The sequence below is a fragment of the Mustela putorius genome, unplaced genomic scaffold (genome assembly GCF_011764305.1).
Source record: "Mustela putorius furo isolate JIRA1106 unplaced genomic scaffold, ASM1176430v1.1 tig00000382_pilon_pilon_pilon, whole genome shotgun sequence".
NCBI lineage: Eukaryota > Metazoa > Chordata > Mammalia > Carnivora > Mustelidae > Mustela > Mustela putorius.
The window spans coordinates 1,373,175-1,397,839 of NW_025421367.1; the positions used below are offsets into that span (position 1 = coordinate 1,373,175).

General features: G+C 35.5%; 1 protein-coding gene across 1 annotated transcript in view; it reads right to left on the minus strand.

Moving 5' to 3' along the window:
- Window positions 1–625: 625 nt before the first annotated feature.
- The window catches only part of MMRN1 (multimerin 1), a 57,854-nt gene continuing 33,814 nt past the window's right edge, over window positions 626–24,665 (minus strand). Inside the window, exons 4-8 of the mRNA XM_004756069.3 lie at window positions 24,527–24,631; window positions 22,701–22,874; window positions 15,335–17,323; window positions 2,742–2,894; window positions 626–1,497 (exon numbers count right to left, since the gene is read on the minus strand). Of these exons, the coding sequence (XP_004756126.1) occupies window positions 1,076–1,497; window positions 2,742–2,894; window positions 15,335–17,323; window positions 22,701–22,874; window positions 24,527–24,631 (2,843 nt within the window). The 3' untranslated portion in view covers window positions 626–1,075. The remainder of the gene's footprint in view (window positions 1,498–2,741; window positions 2,895–15,334; window positions 17,324–22,700; window positions 22,875–24,526; window positions 24,632–24,665) is intronic.

Below are 24,665 nucleotides of genomic sequence, written 5' to 3' on the forward strand. Positions count from 1 at the left end.
GAAATTTTTACATAAATTGTGGTAGGTCTGTTGGAGGCAAAATGGACAAGGTGTGACAGCTGCCGAGGAGACCTGGCCTTGTTCTAAATCCTGCCTCAGTCTTTACTAGTCATGGAGCGTGGTCCATTCCTTAATCTCTCTGTGTCTCAGTTTCTTCAGCTGTAAAAATGATAATACTAATACCCACTTTGTAAGAGTTTTTGTGCAGAATCAGTGAGATGCTACAGGTAAGTTGCTTAGAAGAGAATCAGGACATAGTGAACATTCCATAAATTGTAGTATTACTTTGGAAGGTTATGTGCTCTTTGTAAGAATATGAGCAGGCCTGCATGTGCTGCTAAAGAAAGATACTCTCTAGAGGAAGCCTTTATTTTCCCTGTAGATATTCTATAATGGGCGCAGGTAAAAGACCCACTTACATATGCTCAGACATAGACTTAAATGTTCAACAACTTGTCAGTTATTACTTTAACCTCTTATTATAGGCAGAGAAAAATAGTTAAGCGTATTTCAAGTTTCGAATGCAACTTTCTTAATTTTGATTACAAATGAAAATTTTAACACATAAAATTGATCAACCCAATAGAGAAGAGTTAAAATCAAAGTTAAAAAACAACAACACTTCTTGGTCTTTGAGTAATTTATTTGAATTGTGAATTTAGGAAATATATGTTATATATTTATATACATAGTGAATAACAAGAGGTAAGCATTTTATTGGAAGGACTACTGTGACTGACAAAATTGAATGATTGCCATTTAATCGGATTACCTTATGTTAAATGACTTAACATGAGAGAATAAGAACCATTATGTTAAAATATTTGTTAAAACACACTTTGCTTTCTCTGCCCCTAAATCTCATTAGAAGCAAGAACTTCATTGTATACAGGTTATTCGAAAGATATTCAAATAACCTTATGACATAGACAAACTTACAGCCTTACTCAGATTAAAAAAGAAGCTGATTTTCATTTCATGTAGAAAAGACAAAAACAGAACAGATGTGCAGGCAAAGATAAATAAAACACTGGCTCCTTCTTAAGAAAGTTGATAGTCTGTCTTTCATACGAATTTATGTACGGTATAACAAGTAACCACTAAATGTTGTAGCAGGGGGAAATTTGGCGGGAATCGTTCCTTTTACAAGTCGTAACCACACTTCCTGCCCATAATTTAACTCTAATAAAGCATCCCCAGTTAAAACCCTGTCACAGCGTATTTCACCGTTAATATTCTCAGACTCAAACGCAAGCTTGTCTCTTCCATCAACCACTAAAAATCCAGAGATATGGGCACTAAATGACTCAATGGTATATTTAAACACATACACCCCAAGATAAGGAATTCTGAATTTTCCAGTTCTTGGTGTATATGAAGATCCATAATTGACGTCCAAATTATTAAATAGGATAGGACCAGGCGTCGACATTCCATATGTGTGAGATGCAAAAAAGGCCACCATCGGTGCATATCTATAAGATCCTTTGGAAAAATCTGTTACAAGAAAAAAAGGGAGTCGGTTTTCATGTTTTGGTATATGTTTTTTTTTTTTTATCATGCTTTGTCTTTTCTCATTTCTTTATCATTTTATCACAGTTACAAAAAGGGGTCACAGAAGGAACCAAGGTCATTCATCAAATTTTTAACAAGGGTATAAGTGTCTGGATGCTTGCTTCTTCTCTTGGCTGAATTACCTGCAATCATTTGCTCTCTGTGAGCCTCAGTTTCTCCATTCAGATCAAGATGGAATGATAATAGCGCTTGATATATCCCTCATAGAAATGCCTCAAAGATTAATTTGCATGTTGCTTTGATCTCTCCAGAGATAAAGGAATTCAAAGCACTCTATGATTATTATGGTATGCCAGAACGTTTTAAAGCCCCTTGTAGGAATTGAAGCTGACATGATGTAGAAACAATTTTTCCAGCATCTTGTCAAACAGTTTCTAGAGGCTAAAATGGAAACCAAATGCAATCATATGCAGTACAGAGAAGTAGACAAAAGCAATTTTCTGTGTAATTAATGCCAAATGTACTTACAAAGGCTGAGATTCAAATAATAGACTAAAAAATTTACTCTTTGCTATGCAGCATATTATTAAGAAAAGGCTGTTTTGAAATATGTTTTTGTGGTCATTAAAGAAAATATATTTTAAATGCTGCACAAATTTTAAATGAAAAATTCAGAAATGGTACACTCTTGAAGTTAATTTATAACAAACAATACTTATGAAGGTAAATGGGCAAAAACAAGGGGGGGCGCTTTTTGTTTTACTCAGTACTTTTGAGCATGTTCTAACAGTCCTCACCCAGTCAAAATGACACTATTAGCTTAACCTTCATGGAAGACGCGCTGCTAATTACTTTTTAAAGCTTCATTTAAATCATATGTGATATGAATCAAAGATCTATTTCTTTATCAGCTTGTTTGAGGAGAAGGAGTTTGTACCCATCACATATATGCATCTGTATTTTCTTTTAAGCTGCCCGGGAAAAGAAAAAGACTGCCTCTGTCCTATCAATATCGAAAACGTCAACAAGTGTACATCAATATGGATTTACCGGGCCGACATTTCCACTTGTAAATCACGTATGTTACTCAGTAAATTTCAGAGAAAAAAGGAACTAATCCTCACGAGTCCAGATTAATCTGGTTTAAATACTCCTTGGTAAACGTTTTCAAGAAGCGTTTTTGTTTAGGATAGCGAGCCAATCCAAGGACGCATGCGCTTTCGTACCTGGCGCTAAAGCGTTTTCTTGCACCAGCTTGACAGTGCAGTTGTCCCCGGTGAAGGGATGTCGGCAGGCGCAGACTGAGCTCCCTCTTCCATTTATACACGTGCCCCCATTCTGGCATGGGGACCTGCTACAGTCCGAATACTCCTCTGTTGCTGAAAAAGAGTCCAGATAAAAGAGGGTGAAGGTGACCTATTTTCTCCTCGATCTTACAGTTTGAGACAGAATGGGAAAAACGCTGAAGGAGAAATAAGAAAAATGGGTCCCGGGCGCAGGCTGGCTGCGCGTGTAGTCACAGGACTTCATACAAACCTCTCAAGTCTCCGAGCTCCTTTAACTCCGTCTTGGAAGTGGGGATCATCCTGTGATAGTCTAAGTGGGGATAATCCACTGTACTTCTTTATGTGAAAATGTTAAGATTTTGGTTAACTGTAGAACAGAATAGGGTAACAGGACTCAGATTTAGATCTATTTGGAAGTGATACATGATAAAGGTAATATTACAAACCGTTGGAGAAGAAAAGTATTCTATTGAATACACGGTGCTAACATAACTGAATATTCATAAAAACATACTTTGCACATGTACAAAAATGCTAAAGGCAAAAACAACAACCTATATGATTGTATTATGATCAAGTAAAAGGGATATCTTTGTAGAGCTTTAAAATTTTGGAGAACTCAAAGCAAAACAAAACAAAACAAAAAATCCAAAAGCCGTAGAGAAAAATTCTGACATTTCACCACATAAGAATTAAAACACATTTGCAACCAAAGTTGCAGGCTCAAAAGTTCAGTTTCAAAGATAAGGTTCAAAAGTTCAGGGTCAAAGATAAGTGACAGATTAAGAGAAAAATGTTTTGACAGAAACAAAGATCTAATGGATAATATTTAAAACATGAAAAGTTCTGACCAATCTAAGAGACTGTGGGAAAAAAAAAAAAACTGGAAAAATGGGCAAATGATATGAACTGGCCAATTACTGAATGAAAAATGCAAAATTTCATTAAAATTTTTAAAGCTTATTCAATTTCACTACAAATTAAGGAATAATAAATTTTTACCACCAACACTTTATCAGGCGTCAACATTCAAAAAGATACAAGATATCCAGTGATGAAGAAAATGGGCATTCTCATACAATGTTGGTTAGAGCTTAAATTGTTAGAAGCTCAGAATGAACAATTTAACCATATTTATCAGAATTAAGAAGGTTCATTTGCTCAAAGCCAGAAATTTTTCCTGGCAGAATATATACTCCAGAGATACTTGCCTATGTATACAAAGAAAACTGTTAAAAATGTTCTTTATGGCATCATTTGCATTAGTGAAAAACTGTAAGACACCTAAATGACCATTTCATTGTTAAATAAATTATAGGTATCTTTTCCCTAAGGAATATTAGACAGTAGTTAAAGTATGAGATAGATCCCCGGACAAATTTGATTTACTGAAGGTAGCAAGATCCAGTTCACACATTAGATATAGAATATTTTCAATTATTTAGAAAACCTTAAATTGTGAATATGGTTATAAACATCATACATCATTATGTAAAAACAGAAAATGTTGGGGAAGAATAGGTTGTTGGTCACAGTTACCGCTATGGCGCCACCTTGTGACAAGTTTGAACAGTTTACAATTCACTCATTTCAAAATACGGATTGTTGATGACTTAAATTTAGGGTTGTTTGGTTTAACATTTTTCTCAAGAAATGCGATCTGTAAATGTTTCATATATGTTATGCTTCATGTTTAAATAATTCAAATTCACATAGATTGTGACCAAACTACATGCCGGTATTAGAAATTTTTTTTTCAAAGAAAATATATATTACTTAGTAATTAAAGAATAGTTTATATTATTTTGATATACTTTTGCAATATTCCATACACTATTTTTCTCACTAAGATACATATGGAAAACATTACATATATGCAATAGCTTTTCAAAATGTTTTAAACTGGCCTACATTTTCTTTAACATCTTTTCTCAACCAAGTGAATAGGTTCTTAAACCCCTCTATTCACTATTAGCTATCATTCTAAAACCTAGTCCATTTCTTCCTCACTTTACAAACTTCAGATGTACTTTTTTTTTTGTAATGCCTATGGAAATGTGAATTCTTGACGTCAAAGCACTGGCTTCGTTTGTTTTCACGTTTTCTGAATCTAGCACAGTGATTGAATCACAGGGTGGCCTTCAATTGCTGGGTTTCACTAGGAATGAATCAACTGTGCAGGGGAGCTGGGGCACACTGAATTATTTATGCTATCTGATTAGCTCTATAATTCTTATTTTCCCATTTTCTTATAAATGCACTCTCACCTGGAGACTGCCCCATGCATGAAACAGGGATCAAACAGATGTACTTTTTTTTTTGTATTGCTATTGACTCTATGTTGATTCTATATGACCAGGGTCTTTGCCTTCTATTTAACATCTAGGATGCACTTTTCATCTTTCTCCTTTGTCTATTCCATTACCTCTAGGAAGGGGGTGTTTCCTTGTTCTCTTTGAGCCATTTTAGAGGATGCTATTTTGCCCTTTATTCCAACTTCTTTATTCCAACTTTTAGAGGATGCCATTTTGCCCTTTATTCCAGGGTCATTCATCTGGAGAAAGGGTTCACTTGAGTTTGCTTGGGGCCTGCTGTCTCCTATCACTGTAGTAGCTCAAACTTGCTGAAAATACACCTGGTTTGCCTGCTGGGGCACCTCTCATGTACCCTCCGAATTCCTGTTCAGGGTGCTTCGCACACTGGTCTGCACCTTCTTCTGTCACATGTGTTTTAAGTTCCTTTCTTGCCTTCTTTGATATTTTAGATATCTCTGGTCTCCAAGTCCCTGCCTCAATAATTCACATTATGACACATAAAATTATGCCTATGGCTCCCAGAACTGGATGTATTAGGAATAGACTGACTAGAGCAGGCTACAGTAACAACCGCCAGTTATGACCTTATACTGAAATAAAATGACCTTATACTTCTGTTAACATTATATAAACATGAAGTGTTCATTGTCTATTTTTGCATCTATATTACATTGCATCATAGCAGGTCTTCTATGCCTTGATGTCACTGAAATTATCTAAAATCTCACATTTATTTAAGTCATTTTAGCATGAACTTGCAATTATTACCAAGAATTACATTTATCTTATTGGACTTATCACCTGTCCATAGAAACTGTTCTTTGTTTTAATTCTGTACACGATGTTTTAATGAACTTCATCATTTCCAAATTTACTTTTTATGTGTTCATCTAAATCACTGATAAAAATATTAGTGGACCAGTGTCAAGCACAGAGCTTTATAACAACCAAGACTGATTGGCATTGACTTATCAAATTGAAACTATTTACATTTTAATATACAATCGGCTAAAATCTACTTTGGTACATCATCCATCTTACATTTTTTACTTTATTACTAAAATAGTTAAAAAATGATTAGGTACCTTTGTAAGTTCCTGCACATATTTGTCTCAAAAGGCAATTTTTTCTTGAATTAACAACAAAGATCAGACCCCCAAAGAGCATTATTTTCTTTTCAAAATCTTCTCTCATCCCCATCAATAGAATTAATTACGTTAATTCTCTTAATTATTGTCAGATGCACAGAAGTTCTCTTGTTGAACTTATCGCACTCCACTGTAATTGCTCCCATGTCCTGACTTCCAATTAGATCGTGAGCTTTCTCGAAGTCAGGGCTTGGGTCCTCGACTACACGGCGTGTCACTGCTAATTAGCACAGTGCCTGACATACCGAGTGCAAAAATGTCTTTTTAAAGATGAATAAACCAGCACAGGGTCATGTAAGGAATTGCTGAGTCGCCATACTGTACATCTGAAACTCATATAATACTGTGTGTTAACTACCTGGAGTGAAAATAAAAACTTAAAAACAAGGTGAATGAGCAAATCATTGGAAGATTGAGTAGATGATGATATATAATCCAACACTCTATCCCTTCCCACAGTTCTCAAAGACCAGGTAGAATTTGATGCTATGGAGTCACTGGCATGTTTTTCTAGAGACAAGGAATCATCTCAAGCAAACTTTTCACAGCTTCTCCCCTACCTTGGGCTTCAGGAATTCTTAAACTCTTTCCAGTCCATTTATTTTCTTTGGTAGAGGTCGGTGCAATTAGTTGAACAGTTCTGCTAACTTGACATTCTACTATCTTGTGCAAATGGCATAACTAATCCTTCAATATTCATTTCCCTGCTCTGACCATGACTAAATTTTTTTTGCCATTATCTTGGAATGTTTCATAAGCTTCAATTCGTTCTGGTCTGTTCTTTCTGGACCCTAATAAATGCTCAAGTTACACCTTCCTATTAATCCTACTTCTATATTTCATAAATGTTCATGTTAAATTTGAACTGATTGGAGAGCTCCCTACATTTTCAAAAGCACTCTGCCTTTGCTAATATTTGCCCTTATTTATTATAATTATTTGTGTAATGCATGAGGTCCGTAAGAAGAGGAAGTGTGTTGAATTTACCACTCTGTCTACTCAATCTTTCTCAGGGCTCATTCAACACTTACTCAATAGATATTCAATGGATAAAATAAAGCAGCATATTATATTGATGTTTTCTCCTTCGTTCTTATTTTTATGTGTGTTTTACATGTATTTTAAATTTTATTTGGTATTTTCATTGTTTAGTCATATTTCATCATTAAGACCTTATTTTTTTCCCCTGGGGATAAAGAATATATGTTTATTAAAAAAAATAAAAAATTATTAAAAAATCTTATTTTTTCTTTCTTTATTTTAATAATAACATTGCAGAGGGCAGATTTCTGCTTGGAGCAGAATGGAGTTTCCAACAGATTACTGAGGAAACCTAGCATTGCCTTTGGGCCAGCTTTTCCTACACAGAGAAACACATTATGTACAAATCCACTACACCACTTTTGCTCAAGGTAACATGTCCACACAACATTAGGACTTTATTTTTCATCCCAATTCCAATGCTCTCTAAAATGATTCCTTCCACTTATGGACATATTAACTTTCAACACTATGCTGTGTCCCCATTTATCAAAATTGTTCCTATCAAATAAGGTTTATCCCTCTGTTGTTCTAAAAATACTCTATATATTCCTTTCCAACAACTTTAAAAAATGTGGATATTTATTTGTTTATATGACATTTCCAAACTCCTTGTTCTAAGTACTCATATTTTGTCCATTGGTGTATGGATGGGTGGATGGAAATATTGTTTTTAACTGTTAGATTGTTTTTAACTGTTATAATGTTTTTAACTGTAATATTGTTATTACTTTTCCTTCATAGTGTTTTTATTTTTGTTCTTTATAAGTCATATCTGTTGCTCTTGATACTGTTTTTGAGATCTTTTTTCCTCAGTCCTTTAAATATAATTTTAAAACTCATTTAATCACATCAGCAATCCTTACCAAATGTATTATCCCTGTCCCAGAAGATTTACTCTAACCTTTGTCATTAAATTATCATTTATTTATCTTAAGTCATGACCCAGGAAATCAAATGTTTTTATTTGATATTATCAACTCTATTCACCTTTTTCTTAAAAGTCATAACCTTTAATCAAAGGCACATTTAAAAAATGACAAACGTATTAAAATCTGTACAAATCATTACTCATTAGGAAAAGGCAAAAGAAAACCATAGAGACAACAAAATGTTATTCAACATAAACATAGTTGAATAGTTCCAATTAAACTTATAATAAAATATGTATTATTTCTTTTCAGAGTCACTTTAAGCTGTGTATACTAAAATTGGCAACCTTAAAGCATGTTTCTCAAACTTCATGTTCAATAAAAATTTGGTACAGCTATTATTTTTATCCTTCAGTTTTTTGTCAAGATGCAACTCAGACCACTGTGCAGTAAGTTCACTATATGTGATTTAATAATCCCTACACTTTCCTTTTCATGTTTGATAATTAATATGACACAAAATAATACCACATGGGCAATTTTGAATTCACAGTGCTTTTGATGACCAGTAGAAGGACATCTATTTGTTGTATTTAATTATAGATCAGTTAATAATCAAATTTGGTTTCAACTCTCAGATGCCAAAGAAATAGTCCATTGTTGAGAAAGAGCTCCTGTGACTCTAGATGGAAAAAGAACCCAAACAGGTGCAGTGTCTGTGTAAATGGGACCTGGTATTCTGTCCAATTTCCTTTTTTTGTCAGACCATGTGTTATAAATTTTGGTTCATATGCAGGAATCAAACACATGGCTCCTGTCTGCTCACCTAAGACATCATAGCTATTTTACTGCACGACAAGGTGCAGGAAGGGGCTGTCAATTTTGCCGGCATCCTCTCCTCAACTGTCATCCTTCCATTGGAAGGAGAATTACGCAGAAAGCTGGAGAGGCGTATTCTTCTCCCAGGGAACCATAAATGAAAATAATTCACTTAATATTCTCTTCAACACTGGTTTTATTGACAACAACTAGGGAGACTATCCCCAGTGGGTAGGCTTGCTAATCAATTGTGACACAAAGAATACCTTTAAAATCATGAGCAGAAAGGAATTCATTAAGCAGGCCTGAGACTGCGATCTTTAGAAAGGGCTGCCTGCCAGGTTTTTCCCTTAGCCCACATCTGGGCTCTTGGCTTCTTGCCATTTCCTAACTGTATGTGTCATCCACTGTGCCCAGACTATTTGTACAAACAATATGTTTAGGCTGAACATCTGACTTCTTTCTGATAGTCCAGAATTTTGGTATGGACTAGGCAGAGGGTGCCTATGTGACCAGTCCTGTTATGGACTGAATATTTGTGTCCACTCAAAATTCATATGTTAAAATCCTGACCCCCAATCTTATAATATTGGTAGGTAGGGACTTGGAGGGGTGACTAGGTCATGAGGGTGGAGTCCTCATGAATGGGAGTAGTGCCTTTTTCAACAGACCCCAGAGAGGTCTCTCACTATATCCCTTCCTGCCACATGAGAATACAAGGGGTTGGCAGTCTGCAACCTGCAAGAGGGTTCTCACCAGATTGCAGTGATGATGGCCTGATGTGAGACTTCCAGCCTCCAGAACTGTGAGAAATAAATTTCTATAGTTTATAAGCGATCCAATCTATGGTACTTTGTTATAGTAGTCTGAATTGACTAAGACAAGCCCCAGTAAAACCCTTGGGTGCTATTTGATGGACTTCCTTTGACAGAAATATTGCACATTTGCATGTGTGTGTGTGTGTATGTGTGTGTGTGTGTGTGTATGTATGTATGTGTGTGTGTGTGTATGTGTATTTGTGATTAGAGAAAAGAGCACACACAAGCATGTCCCATCCCAGGACAGAGTGAGCATAAGGAAGTTTGCACGTGGATTTCTCCAGACTCGGCCTGTATCATTTCCCCCCACTGATCCTACCATGTATCTTTACACCATAATAAACTTCAGCTATGTGCATCACTCTGTGCTGAGTTCCAGGAGTTGATGCTAACAGATCACCGAACTTGTGTGTGGTTTTGGAGACCCTATAAAACACACCATAAATTCTAAATGCAAGCAGTTATCCTTCAAAATTTAATCAGCTTTTAGTTAACCATTTTGGAGAGAAGTCAACTTATTGATGCCTCAAGTTATCTTGAAAATGTTATTTTTTTAATAATATGGGAAGACATCTAAAGAGTAGGAAATACCTTGGAAAAGACCATTATTAAAATTTTTGCAGATATTTTTTAGCATTTATTGATACACATTCATTTTTGTGCAGCTGAGCCTTTATATTTTCTATGTTATTCTTTTTGAGTTATTATTATAGACATAAGTTATAAACATATGTTGAATTTAAAAGGCAATTATTTATAAAGAAAAGATAGGGGATGATGGAATACCTAAGTCTGTAAATTATGTTGATATATGTAAAGAGTATATATCAAATATTAAGTGAAAATATTAGAGAAAACCCATAAATGTTGGGTATAGCTAAAAACAAGCATCATATAATTATAACTAATTTAATAACATACTATCTACAAGTTAGTTCACAATCCTCAAAATAAACTTTTGAGGTGGTTATATTATTCTATATTTTACAAATGAGGAAAGCAAATTTTAGGAAAATGAATGACTTGTTACAAACAAAAACATTGCCAGGCAAGACCTGAACGTTCGTTTCCTGACTCCAAAATCAGTGCTCCTTAGTCATCATAATTGCCTCAATGCTGAGCCACAAAAATTAAAAGTGGGTTTAAAACAGAATAAAACAGTGAAATATCCAGGCTCTTATTTTTTCTCTGTTAAATCGCTTATATCCTCAGTGATGATAATTTTAAAAAGTTGTATTTGGTACACTACCAAATCTTCTGTGGAAGGTAATCTTTCTTAAGAGGAGTTGTTAAAGGAGTAATTATGAATAAAAGAGGTTTATTATGAGAGTTAAGTATACCTGGCAAACATTGGGAATAGTGTTGCAATAAAAAGTCAGTGGTCTCAAGCATCAGGTGCCTATCCTCCGTGATGTTGTCGTCAATATGGATGTGTTAACACAGGACTGAGTTCCTCTTAGGAGGCAAGCAGCCAAACCCTCCTGCAGGGACAAGTCTGCCAATTGCTGTACAAACAAATCTTCAAAGATGAAATAAAACCTTCTTGGTGTCTATGGGAATATTATTTAGACACAAATCAAATATTTAGTGATTCAACTGGAATAGCTTATCAGCACTGGCCTAGGAGGAATCATAATTAACATAACTGAATGTGGGGCCACCTCACAAGAAGTGAGAGGGATAGGACCCTGCATTTTGCCCTTCCACCACATTAGTCAAGGAAATATGTTGTGAATAATTGATGGTCACTTCCAATGACAACTGCCCAAAAATCCAAACTGAAAAGGAGCACCTTTACCATACAGAAATGAATGGCAGTATTTAGATCCTCAAGAAGGAAAACTCCTTCAGAGTACTGATTCTGGCCATCTGGAATATTCAGATACAGCCATACTCAGATCTGATGCCCTGAACAGAAGCAGAAGGAAGAGAAAGGCAGGTGAACATACTCCACAACCTCTTTGAGTAGAGCGGTTGAGGACTGAGTCCTGGGTCCAACAGACCAGGAGTCAGGCTCTATTACCAGCTAGTTGCACGACCTTACGCAGAAGAGATCAGTTCATCTCTCCGAGGGTTAGTTTACTTATCTTCAAAATAACAATAATGACAACTACTTCCTAAGTATTGTTAAGTGAGCTAACATATATAGTATAATTTGTATAGCACCTGTGATATAGTTATTAATAAGTAGTATCCAATGTTATGTTATTATAATATTACTATTAGGCTTAAAAGGAAGTTATCAGTATTAAAATTAAGTTTTAAAAACTAAATTCATAGGATTTTTCATTCTATTAATGGCACTTATTATTCTGCAAATGATAGTGACTCTAATCTGAATAACATTATTGTGAGATTCATAAGATGATGATAAATTATCTTCTGATGTTAATCTGGCTACATGGCTATTTATAATATAATAGTAAAGGTCAAAGGAAACAACCAAATTTTAGCCAGTGTGCCAGTGTGTCCCACCCTTGGTATGAAACAGGGTATCAAACAAAGTGGTTAACTGCAATTGGTTTATTCTTTACTTTTTTCTTTTTCTTTTCTTTTCTTTTCTTTTTTTTTTTTCTGAGAGAGAGAGAGAGAAAGACAGTGAGCACGAGCAGGGGGAGAGGTAGAAGGAGAGGGAGAGAAAGAAACTTAAACAGTCTCCGTGCCCAGCATGGAGCCCAAAGGGGCTTAATCTCACCACTCTGAGATCATGACCTGAGCAGAAACCAAGAGTCAGGGGCTTAACTGATTGACCCACACAGGTGCCCCACAGCTGGTTTGTTGTTACAGGAGAACTTAGACTGAGTCCACTGGTTTTATCACCATGCACAGACTTCACCAGCTCAGCTGTCCAACGAATGCCATCGATTTTATGGCCCATCGAAGCTGGCTTAATAAGTATGCATATCTACACAACTACTAAAGGTTCCTACACATTATGCTGCTGGTCTTACCTAAAGTGTAATTATTTAATTTATAAAGTATAAATAATTTAATTACATAAAGTGTAATTAATTACTAATTTTTGTAGACAGGTCTATAAAAAAATTCTACTTCCAGTAAATAAAGTAACAGGAAGCAATTATTAGCCCATTAAGTTCAATATTGAGTCACCTGCTATATAAATAACTAAATATAATTTTTATAAACTAACAGGCATTCTTTATACTATAAAAATTTATAAGTTCTTATGTGTATTAAACCTTTTATCTCAATTAATTTTGAAGCTATTTAAATTTTATATTTACTATATAGGTCCAGGCATTTTTTTTGGTTTAAGAAAAAAAAGAAATAACATGGTTTGCCTGGTGTATGACCACATGTGCTGGAGTAGAGCTTAACTGAAACTCATTTGCAATGTCCACAGAAGACCAAGGATTGAGATAAAATGGAAAAAGAACAGCTTATCATTTTTCCTGAATTAGTGTAAGAACATCTCCTATCGAACTACTACCATCTTTCTCTAGGAAACATGTACATCTGAATTGTTTGTTCTGTGATTCCACATGAGAAGATTGGTCTTCCTGGGTCAGATGAAATGCAAGGAAGCCATAAATAAATACAGTAATTTAAGTAGTCAAGAAGCAATTCAGCTTTGTATTATTCTGTGATTTTTAATATTATCAAAACATTCGGAGACTAAAGATGGAGTCATATTATGTCAGGACAGTGATCACTCTTCTGTAATTAGAAAGCAATACAATAGGGGCGCCTGGGTGGCTCAGTGGGTTAAGTCGCTGCCTTCAGCTCAGGTCAGGATCTCAGGGTCCTGGGATCGAGTCCCACATCGGGCTCTCTGCTCAGCAGGGAGCCTGCTTCCCTTCCTCTCTCTCTGCCTACCTCTCTGCCTACTTCTGATCTCTCTCTGTCAAATAAATAAATAAATCTTAAAAAAAAAAAAAAGAAAGCAATACAATAAAAAATTCATCCGGTTGCGCATATAACTTAATAGCAGACTCCTATGAGAGGAACACTGCCATTTCTTTTAGTCAGAATCAGCAGCTATTCTTCTCATTGTGAAGAGTCCAAACACATTCATGAGACACTTCTTTCATGAGAGACTTCTGTATGTTTATAAGCACTGCATTGAATTCTTCCTTCCTCCCAGATTTATGCCTCTCTTCTGGTGTTTACAACATCTATTAATTACCCTGCTACCCTATCATTTCCCAAATTCAAAACTTCAGAGTATTCTAGGTCTTCTCCCTCCCAGGTGCCATGCATTCAGGCTGTGAACAGTTCACGTTTTTTATACAGTAATGCGCTCTGCACATATTCCTGCTAATGAGCTCAGCAAAATACCTACCCCAATCCCATCACTGAAAAGGAAGAAACAGAGACCCAGAGAGGTGGACTTGCTTAAAGTTACAGAGAAATCCCCGAAACAACTATGACCCAAAATCCTGATTTGTTGTTCCTTGGATCATCTGTTTTTCCACTCTCCAGCTGTTTCTGTTAATTTTACCTTCACAACAAGTTTCACATTTGTCCCCTCTGTTTCACCTTCCTCTTCCTCAGATCTGGCTCTTACCACTCTGTTAATACTGTCCTAACTGGTATCTCTAATTTCATTCTTTGCAGTCTTGCTCTATAACTACTGCTAGCTTCATGCCTCTGAGATATGTTTCTTCTCATACCCAACCCTCTCCTCCAAAGTTTCAAAGACTGTTCTTACAAAACTGTGTCTAAAGGACTTAGTGTTATAATCTACATGTGTCCACCCAAAATTTATATGTTGAAATTCTAAACCCCAAAGTTGGTGATATTAGGGGGTAGGGCCTTTGGGACATGGAGGCCTCATGAACAGGATCAGTGTTCTTTTAAGAGATACCCAGAGAGATGGCTCACAACACAGCAAGAAGTCACCGGTTGTGGCCCAGGAGGAGGGCCCTCACCAGAGTGTAACCATGCTGACACAGTGATCTTGGACTTTCTAGCCCCCAAAACTGCGAGAAATACCTTTCTGTTATTTGGGGCTCCTTCAGTCTTTGGTATTTTGTTATTGTGGCCCAAATGGACTAAGACACTTAGTTTGGCATTTGTAGTTTGCTGTGACCTACCCAAATCAAATTCCTGCTCACGTATGCACTCATTCATTCAGTCATTCAACAGATATTTACTGAGTTCCTATAGTATACCAGACATTTTGTCAGATAATGCCAAAATGAGTAAGACTCAGTCTGGTCATTTTCATTCAGAAGCTCATTATCTAATAGTTTTCCTTAATTTTACATAAAAGCAAAAATGTTCTACAGGGAGAAATCTGATTGTATTACAGGGGTCTTGTCAGAAAAAAAGAAACATGTAGGACAAATATTTACATGATAAACACTTAATGCCTGATTTACATAGGATGGAATCAGCTTCAAATGGTATATCAGTGATCTTTGAATTACTTAACTATTCATTCAAGTTCAAGAAAGTGCCTTTTATTTCTTATGGTATTGATAAACCCCACAGATCTACTAAACATCTTTTAAATAAAAAGAGAGATTAAATGTTATTATTTTAGCAATATCTTACCAGGAACTAGAAGGTTGTCTGTGTTTCTTTGGGACCGGCCTATCAGGACAGTGGTCAGATTCACTGTTGGTTTTTTAAGTGAACTGGGTTTCTTCAGCACTGGTTTTATTTGCTTCTGAGACTTGGCAACATTGGCAAGACTACCAGACAGTGTTTGATTTATATACCAAGTTAAATTAGATATGGCGATTTGAGATTTTATTTCAATTACTGATTCCACGAATTCTGTCAGGCCTTTCTGAAGAAGCTGAAGATCAGGTTGTGAACTTTCTATCCGCTTAGGTATGCTTGCATTCAGTTCTGAGATACGTGTAGAAGCATTATGACACATGAGTAAGACTTCAGACAGAGTTTTGTTAAGTGCAGTGAGGTGAACCGAGAGGTGAATGGATTTTGCTTCTAACGCCTTAAATCTGGAAGTCAGTACCTGCAGTTGAAGAGCCTGGTCTCTTTCATTTGTGGTCACACTGCCTTTTTTTAGTGAAACATAATAAGGTATGAGTGTCTTGGCCACTTTAGTCTCAATACCTTGCAACCTAGTTTCAAAATTTTTGGAAATATTTGTGGCTGAAAGCATTTTTTCCTCCAAATGACTCATATTTTGCTGGTATTTTATCACTTGGGAGGTGGTTTCATTGAACATTTGATAAATCTTTTGAAAGCTGGACTGACTTAGGTTTTCCTCCTTAGGCATATTTGCAAGGACCTTGGCAACTTGCAAAACAAAGTTGTATCTCTGATCGTCATTGACCAACATCTGAATGGAATCATTCAAGTGTTGGAATTGAGAAATAAATGTCAAAATGGTTTCCATATTTTGGGTACATTGATGATGGACTTCGGGATTATACTTTATTGAATTTAAAGCCTCTTTTAGCATGTAGTTATCCTGAATGAAATCAATGGCATTATTTATAATAATCATTGTCTTATTTAGGCCATCTTCCATTTCTGAGGCATATTCATTGATACGCCTGTCCAAGGCATCACTACGACTCTGTACTTCATTCTTAAGTGAGTTGTGTCTTTTTGAAAGTTCTTTGATAAGAATATTTAGACTGTTGACAGCACTTATCAGGTTTTCCACTTTCTTCCTTGTAGCTATTGCTTCCTTTGGTGGTTCTTGCACCACTGTCTCTCTAAAAGGTGTTGCCTGCTCAAGCAAGGGTTGAAGGATCTCCATATCATAAGTCAAATCATTTAGCTGCTCATTCATTTTATCCATCTTATTGTCCATTGGAAAGAGGACTTCAGCCAGTGTTTGGTTTAAAACTTGTAAATTCTCTTCTGTGTCCTTAATTTGAAATTTAAAATCATTTCTGCACTTGGATAACATGTCTTCGCATTCACCCCTAATAGACTCCTTCTCCATCTCCAAAGCAATGGTGAGATTGTTAATCTTGCTGTCTTGGATGTGCAAATCATCAAACATGTGCAGCATCATCAAACCCTGCTTCTTTATGTTCTCTTGTAGAGCAGACATGTACTCAGTGACATTACTGTGAACTGACTCAGCAGTTGGAACTCCCTTCTGACCTGATACTTGTTCCATTGATAAAAGCTGCTTGTGTACTTCCTTCATTTTAGACAGAGTCTTGTTGAGGGATTCATAATAAAAAATGTTCCGTGAATGTTCCTGTTCTAAAGCACCTTCTAAGTGAGCTTGCTTTGCTTCTAGTTCTTTAATAGGCTTCTCACAAGTGACAGTAATTTCTTGCCTTATATTTACAATGCGATTTTTTAGATCTAGTACATCAGTCAAAGTGGGCCTGTTTTCTTGCATTAAAACAGACTTTTGCTGGACTGCTATTAAAACCACAGATTCATTAACCTGTCGAATTATTTGTCTGGTGTTTTCAAGGTCCTCTGATAAGCTTGATACAGTCTTAAAGAGCTGTGCTATTGTCTCTTGCATGTCATTTTGAAATATTTTAAATTGCTCTCTTACTATGTTCTTTACCAGATCATTAATGCTTTTGGATTTTAGGCCTAGAGAAAAAATATTAAACAACAATAAATGATATATGATTTTAATTAGGTAAACTTCAGATATCTCTAAAATGATAAAAAATTTGAGCTAAGCACCACTAACATGTAATAATAAAAATATTTCTTCACTACACTTACTTATGAAATTCCAAAAATTACTACAGTTCATAGAAGGTGAAAGCCTTCTTAACTGGTAAGTCTGAGGAGAGAAATCAATTGTGGTGTAGAACATATCACAGTCATAAACAAAAGACATGAAGGAACTGCCACTGATTTCAGTTAATAGATCCTCATATGTTATGATTCTAAACCTAGTCTTACTCTGGTATGAAAATAAATGGCTTTGGGTTCTCTGGCTCAGTAAATAATACCTGGTGTTATCTCATGACTATGCTATTAGGCTGCTAGTAATTAGGTTTCAGGGCTTGTGCTTTGAGCTCATAAAAACGAATAAATTGACTGCAGAGAAGAAATTTAATGAAATTCCCAAATAAGGAAAATTATGAAGTAATAGTCACAAGATTCGACAATAGTTTATATCAACAATAAAATAATAATGAGAGGTTTGGGGATCACAAAACAAAGACAAATGAAAATAAGAATTCAAGATATATATTGGCTAACATAATATGACATTAATAATAAAATAAATAAAGTTTATAAAAATAAGAGGAAACTTGCTGCTAATGAAACATATATTAGTATTTCCAGTATTAGAAAGCATGGACTGATCAAAAGTCAGAATTATGGACAGTTCTAAAAGTAGTATTAAAAAAAAAAAAAAGGAAAAGGATCCAGAAGAACTCAAGACTCAGAGCTATTCAGAAGAGGAAATTAATATTTAAAAATGGAAAAAAAACAACGTACCAAACCTGTTACATGCAAAAACAGAAAATGGGAAAAAATAAAACATATGCTTGAGGTGTATTTATATTGCATAGCTATGAAGCATCTATAAATGGAAGATATTTCCACTCAAATCCAAATGGTAACTAATGACTGTAATGTAAAATGTGGCCAATGTCCTACAAAGCATTTTGAACAGGAAGGTCTGCACAACTGTGAAATGACTTATGGCTGTCGTAAGACTTATTTAAGAAAGATCATTGTAGAATAAAAATATATAGTTTCTACATGTCTCTATTTCATAAGCACGTTTTAAAGAGTATCTGAGACCCATGAGAGATTTACATAAAAAGTATGTGAAAGATCAATTATAGCAAATAGAATGATGTACTGCTTGAGCATCTTGATATTAATCTGGTACAAAGACAAAGCTGTAAATATTGTTTACATAAATAAAGACTTCCCTGGAAATCTTATACTCTATAGTTCAATATTGCTGATTGATCTTTAGGGAACAGTATTTCCAGAGTAAAAATATATATATATATATTTTACATTTCTAAGCATAGTGAAGACTGAAATATATTTAACAGGCTAAATAATATAAGTAAGTGAAAATCAATCTGTATATAATGGAAAAAATAATAGTAGAAATGTTAAGTATGGGAACAATAATGACCACCAAAATACTAAGGAAAAGCTACATTAATTAGAAAGTTTAAGCAGTCACAATTAAGATAAATTATACTGAATTAGTCCTAGCTTTTATATGTGATACCAAGAATAATCACACCGCAGGTTTTTAAAGTATTTTTATTTTCTAAATTTTACTTAGCATTTAACTGGTTACTCATTTGCACAACAAATCGTCACTGAGTGTATTTTATATGTTACCCAGAAAGCAAAATTTGGAAAACTAGACTTCGAATACTTAAAAATAGAATATGTTAGCTTCACTGGGTATAAGGTGCTACTCAATAGCAAATTTCTTTTTTTTATTGCACTTCCCACAAGATCATTTAGTCATTTCCTGTTAGTTAAAATTGTCTTAAATTTTCATGACAACTTGATGAAATACAATAAAATATTTAAGGTTAGGGATCAGACCTTTTTGGAATTTATATAATTTTGGCCTTAAAATATTTTTCAAGATTGAAAAGGTAAACTAAAACTTAAGAATAATTGAATTAATTCATTGTGGCAACAAAAATAGCTGTTTAAATTCATCCAACAAAAAGAATGTGATCTGGGGCATGTGGGTAGCTCATGCAGTTAAGTATCTCTTAGTTTTGGCTGGGGTTAGGATCTGAGGGTCATGAGATTGGCCCAGTATTGGGCTTCGTGGTCAGTACAGAGTCTGCTTGAAATTCTCTCTCTCTCTCTCTCTCTCCTTCTGTCCCTTACCACCCCCCCAATTTTGCATGAGCAAGCATGTTATAAATAAATAAATAAATAAATAAATAAAATTTTTATTTTTATTTTTTTAAGATTTTCTTTATTTATTTGAGAAAGAGAGTGAGAGAGAGCATGAGAGGGGAGAAGGTTAGAGGAAGAAGCAGACTCCCTGTGGAGCTGGGATCCTGATGTGGGACTTGATTGTGGGACTTTAGGATCTTGACCTGAGTCAAACCCAGACGCCCAAATAAATAAAATTTTTAAAGAAAAAACACTATGACCTAAAAGTGAGAATAAGGGTGCCTGGGTTGCTCAGTGGTTTAAGCCTCTGCCTTCGGCTCAGGTCATGATCTCAAGGGTCCTGGGATGGAGCCCCACATTGGGCTCTCTGCTCAGCGGGGAGCCTGCTTCCCCCTCTCTCTCTCTGCCTGTCTCTCCGTCTACTTGTGATTTCTCTCTATCAAATAAATAAAATCTTTAAAAAAAATGAAAGTGAGAATAAGAATGACAGGTAAAAACACTGTAAATAGGTAAAATTTATTTCAGAGTCGTTAATCAAAGTAACTAGGAAAAAAGTAAATAGTGAAAATAGAAATTAGGAGGTGCTTCAGTTATCATATTTTAAATTTTTTAAAATATTTTATTTATTTATTTGACAGAGAGAGAGATCACAAGTAGGCAGAGCAGCAGGCAGAGAGAGGGGGGAAGCAGGTTCCCCGCTGAGCAGAGAGCCCGATGTGGGGCTTGATCCCAGGACCCTGAGTTCATGACCTGAGCTGAAGGCAGAGGCTTAACCCACTGAGCCACCCAGGTGCCCCTATCATATTTTAAATCTTTAATGGAAAAATACACTGGGTATGGGATAAAATCACAGCCATGTCTGAAAAGAAATCAAACAGACTATTAGCTTTAAAAACAGATTATTGTTTCTGGAAAAGGGGTTTTTCACATAACATTTCTATAATTTGTTGCTAAAAAATTGTGCAAGATCTGATTTTGCAAAAACATATCAAAGTGCTTTATGTCAATATCTGTATGGCCTATGCATAACATTCAGGTATCTCTTATGGAACTGGGATGTAGAGTAAGCAAGAGAAGGGGCTGTGGTTTTGTTAGGCAAGTACAGTACTGTGGGGTGAGTTTAGTTTTTGTTTCCTGAATGAACGTTCATTAACTACGAGCTCTCTAGTTTTCATAATTGATTATGCTTAGCACACAACTAACACCTCACATTGAGGGGAGAATTTTGTTGTTGTTGCTGTTATGAGTGTATGCTTTTTTCCTGTGTCACTGCCAGAATCTTTGTTAGTAGTTTCACAAAAAGCTGTTGACAGGTCTAATTCTCTCTAATTCTCTTTGGTAATAACAACCGAATTTTGCTAAACAAATTTCATTATGGTGGTTATAATCAATTATATACTGTTCTATTTGACTTCTTTCTCATGTTATCGCTTCAGGGAAAATATATTCCTTTCTCATGCTTGCCATTGGTAAGTTTGGTCATAGGGACATGCCAGAAGTGTAGGGCAGGGTCTTTCCTTCAGGAGCTTAACAATACCAATTATCTACATAATTAAAAAAAAAAAATCATGGTGCTGCCATACTGGTAGATGATACAAAACGTCCACCTTATCTTTTACCTGTGAACCGCAGGTGAAAAATAAAGAAAAAAATAATGTGATAGATATGGGATTATACAATAAGTGTATTTTTACGTGTAAAACAAAGTGAAAGGGATCACTAATCCTAAAATTGGGAAACATGCAATTAACCCAGAGAACTGAGCGATTCCTAGTGACCAAATTACCTGCCTAGAAAATCCATGCCCTCCTTGAAACCATTTGCCTAATTAATTCCTCCTGATCTATAGCTTATTAGTTGAGATGGCTTCTTTTTGTAGAAAGAAGCCCTTAGATTGGATTTGTTGAAACCATCAGGTGGTCCCATGGTACCCTGTATATAACACTACCACAGCAATTGCTCGCTATCTACAGATCCCTGTGGTAGGTAGAATAACGCTGCTCCACTCAAGATACACACCCTAATTTCCTGAACCTGTGACTATGTTACCCTCCTGGCAAAAGGACCTTGGCGGATGTGATTAAGGTTAAATACCCTGAGAGGAGGAAATTATCCTGGATTATTCAGGTCAGTCCAATGTAATCACTGAGTCCTTAAACGAGAAAAAGGAAGGTAGAAGAGTTGGGTTTGAGACCTACCATGAGGACCCAACAGTGTTGCTGGTTTTCGAAGATGGAGGAAAAAGGCTATGAGCCAAGAAGTGCAGTGGCCTCAGGAAGCTGTGAAAGAGCCTCAGTTTATAGCTATAAGAAAAGTCCCACGACTGCAAGAAAATGAATTTTGACAACAACTGGAATTAACAGGAAATTGATTATCCAGTACAACCTTCAGAAAGGAATACAGCCTGCTGTTTTAAGAGCACAAAAGTTGAGCAAAGCTGATTCATATTTATGAGGAAATTATTATTTCTGTTACCTGAGATGTCTGAGGATATATTTTATTGATTATACCCTATAAACTAAATAATTTCTGTGATAACAGCACACTTTAGATTTATCCTCAGTATCTTCATCAATATTATTGAGACAACCATATATTTGTGCCTTGATAATCCCTTTTTTTTTAAAAGATTTTATTTATTTATTTTTCAGAGAGAGAGAGAGAGCGCACAGGCAGGCAGAGGCAGAGGGAGAGGCAGGCTGACGTGGCCAATGTGGAGCCGGATGTAGGACTCTATCCCTGGACTCTGGGATCATGACCCGAGCCAAAGGCAGCCCCTTAACCAACTGAGCCATCCAGGTGTCCTTGATAATCCTTTCTTAACTCATCTTTATCTTGAACTGGAGACCACGATGGAAGTAAACTAAGTACAGCTCATTTTAACTAAAAAGAAATACAAGTTACTCTTTAACTAGTACTTAATGAAAATAAATCAGATGAAACATTGAGTAAAAGATTTGACAATTCAGAAAAAAATTAGATATTTCAAATAATAATTTACAAATATCTTATTCCAAAAATATAGTCTTAGACTTTTATACTACTCAATCTAAAGTGAAGATTCTAAAATGATATGAGAAAAGATAACTGAATGAATATTTTACTTTACTTTTACCTTTTAGAAAAGATTGAAATTCTCTGTTTTTATCTTCATTGATTTTCCCCTCTAGGGAGGAGTATGTGTTTCTTACATCACTCACAGCTGAAGAAATATTGTCAATCTTCTTCTGAAGAAGTGTCAGTTTCATTGCCTGGTAGTTCATCTGCTCGGTCATCTTTTGTGTCACTGCTGCATGGAAAAGAAAAGAATATGTGTGTATGTATATATATATACTATTCAAATATATTATTCAAATATCATGACAGGCTTAAAGGTATTTCAAATAAATCATGTTTGTACTCTCTATTTGAAAATATGGACTACTATATATTTACTCAGCAAATGACAGCCTGAATTTTACATTAAGGGTGAAAATTTATAATATATAATAATATATTTATATAATAGTTCATACAATATAATAAATATATAGGTATATATAATATTATAATAAATATAATTGATAAATAATAAATATATAAATAAATGATATATATATAAAAAGACATATATATTTATAATAGATTTCTAAAATGTTTTAACTTTGCTCAGAATCTTCAGTCCTTTTCTTTTTTTTTTAACTTTAAAGTGTTATTGTTGCATTCTTAAGAGATGAAGAAACTAAGGGACAGAAAACCATGGTAAGGGATGCCTGGGTGGCTCAGTTGGTTGGACAACTGCCTTCGGCTCAGGTCATGATCCCAGAGTCCTGGGATCGAATCCCGCATCGGGTTCCCAACTGCCTTCGGCTCAGGTCATGATCCCAGAGTCCTGGGATCGAGTCCCGCATCGGGTTCCCAGTTCCATGCTTCTCCCTCTGATCTTCTCCTCACTCATGCTCTCTCTCGCTGTCTCTCTCTCAAATAAATAAATAAAATCTTAAAAAAAAAAAAAAGAAAATAAAGAAAACCAAGGTAACTGGTTTGAGGATGCAGAGCTGCTACCTCATCTTCTGCTTTCAAATCCAATGTTACAGAATTAAGTATGTGTGGCTCTATATATGTGTGTAGTCATAACTATAGTCTGAAGATTTTATTCTTTACTGAGGTGTTCTTTAGTGAGTGATAAAGATTCAGATTTAGTCTGAATCATTTAACATAGCAATGATACTTCCCCTGCTTTTTTGCATGCACGTCAGTAATTCAAGGAGGATTTTATACTATTTTATGAATATACGGAATTCCAATCCCTTAAAAAAAATGCACAATTTCTAGGATATGTTCACCTTTATTCCCCCTAAGTCCCATTTCTCAATTTGAGTGTCTTATTTATTAGGACTAAATGTTTTTAAGAAATAAAGTCAGGCCTAAAAGAAATGGTAAAATACTTATAATTAGAACAATGAGAAAAATATGTGGCTTGCCAACTTTGGATCAACATGAAGTTCTTGTTGATTCTAAGCCACAGTTCTTTTCCCTAGTCAGTGATCCACACATCCTTGGAGATCTCTCCTCAGTCAGTGGAAGGGAGCCTTCTTAGCTCCTTCAAAGGATCACGTCACTCCTTCCACCTCAAAATTCTTCCATGATTGCCCTTTTTGAAGTACAAAAGCTTGACCTTACTGTGGCAACCTGTGATTTCCTTACAATTAGGATAACAGCATTTTTAATCATCTCCTGTGTTTGCACACAGAGCTTCACAATCATACATGATCCCTCAAGGCTGGGAACCTTCAGCTCCTCCAAGGTTTCTCCCAACAGGGCGCACCAGTAGAAAAGGATTGAAGGGTATGCTGAATGTGTCCCCATCAAGCATTTGACAGTCAAGTGTTTTCTTGTTTGGAAGTTGTTATAGTGTCGACGATAATTGGATTAGGGATGTTAGCAATTACAATCTGCGACCTGGGTCACCGCAGTCTTGCTGTTGCGGCTGCTCAGGGGTCTCTCTGCCAACAGCGGTGTGACTCTCAGCCTGGTTGCTGTGTATCAGGTGCTGCTGTTCCTGGGCTAGACAAACACAAAAAGAGAAAAGAGAGTTAAG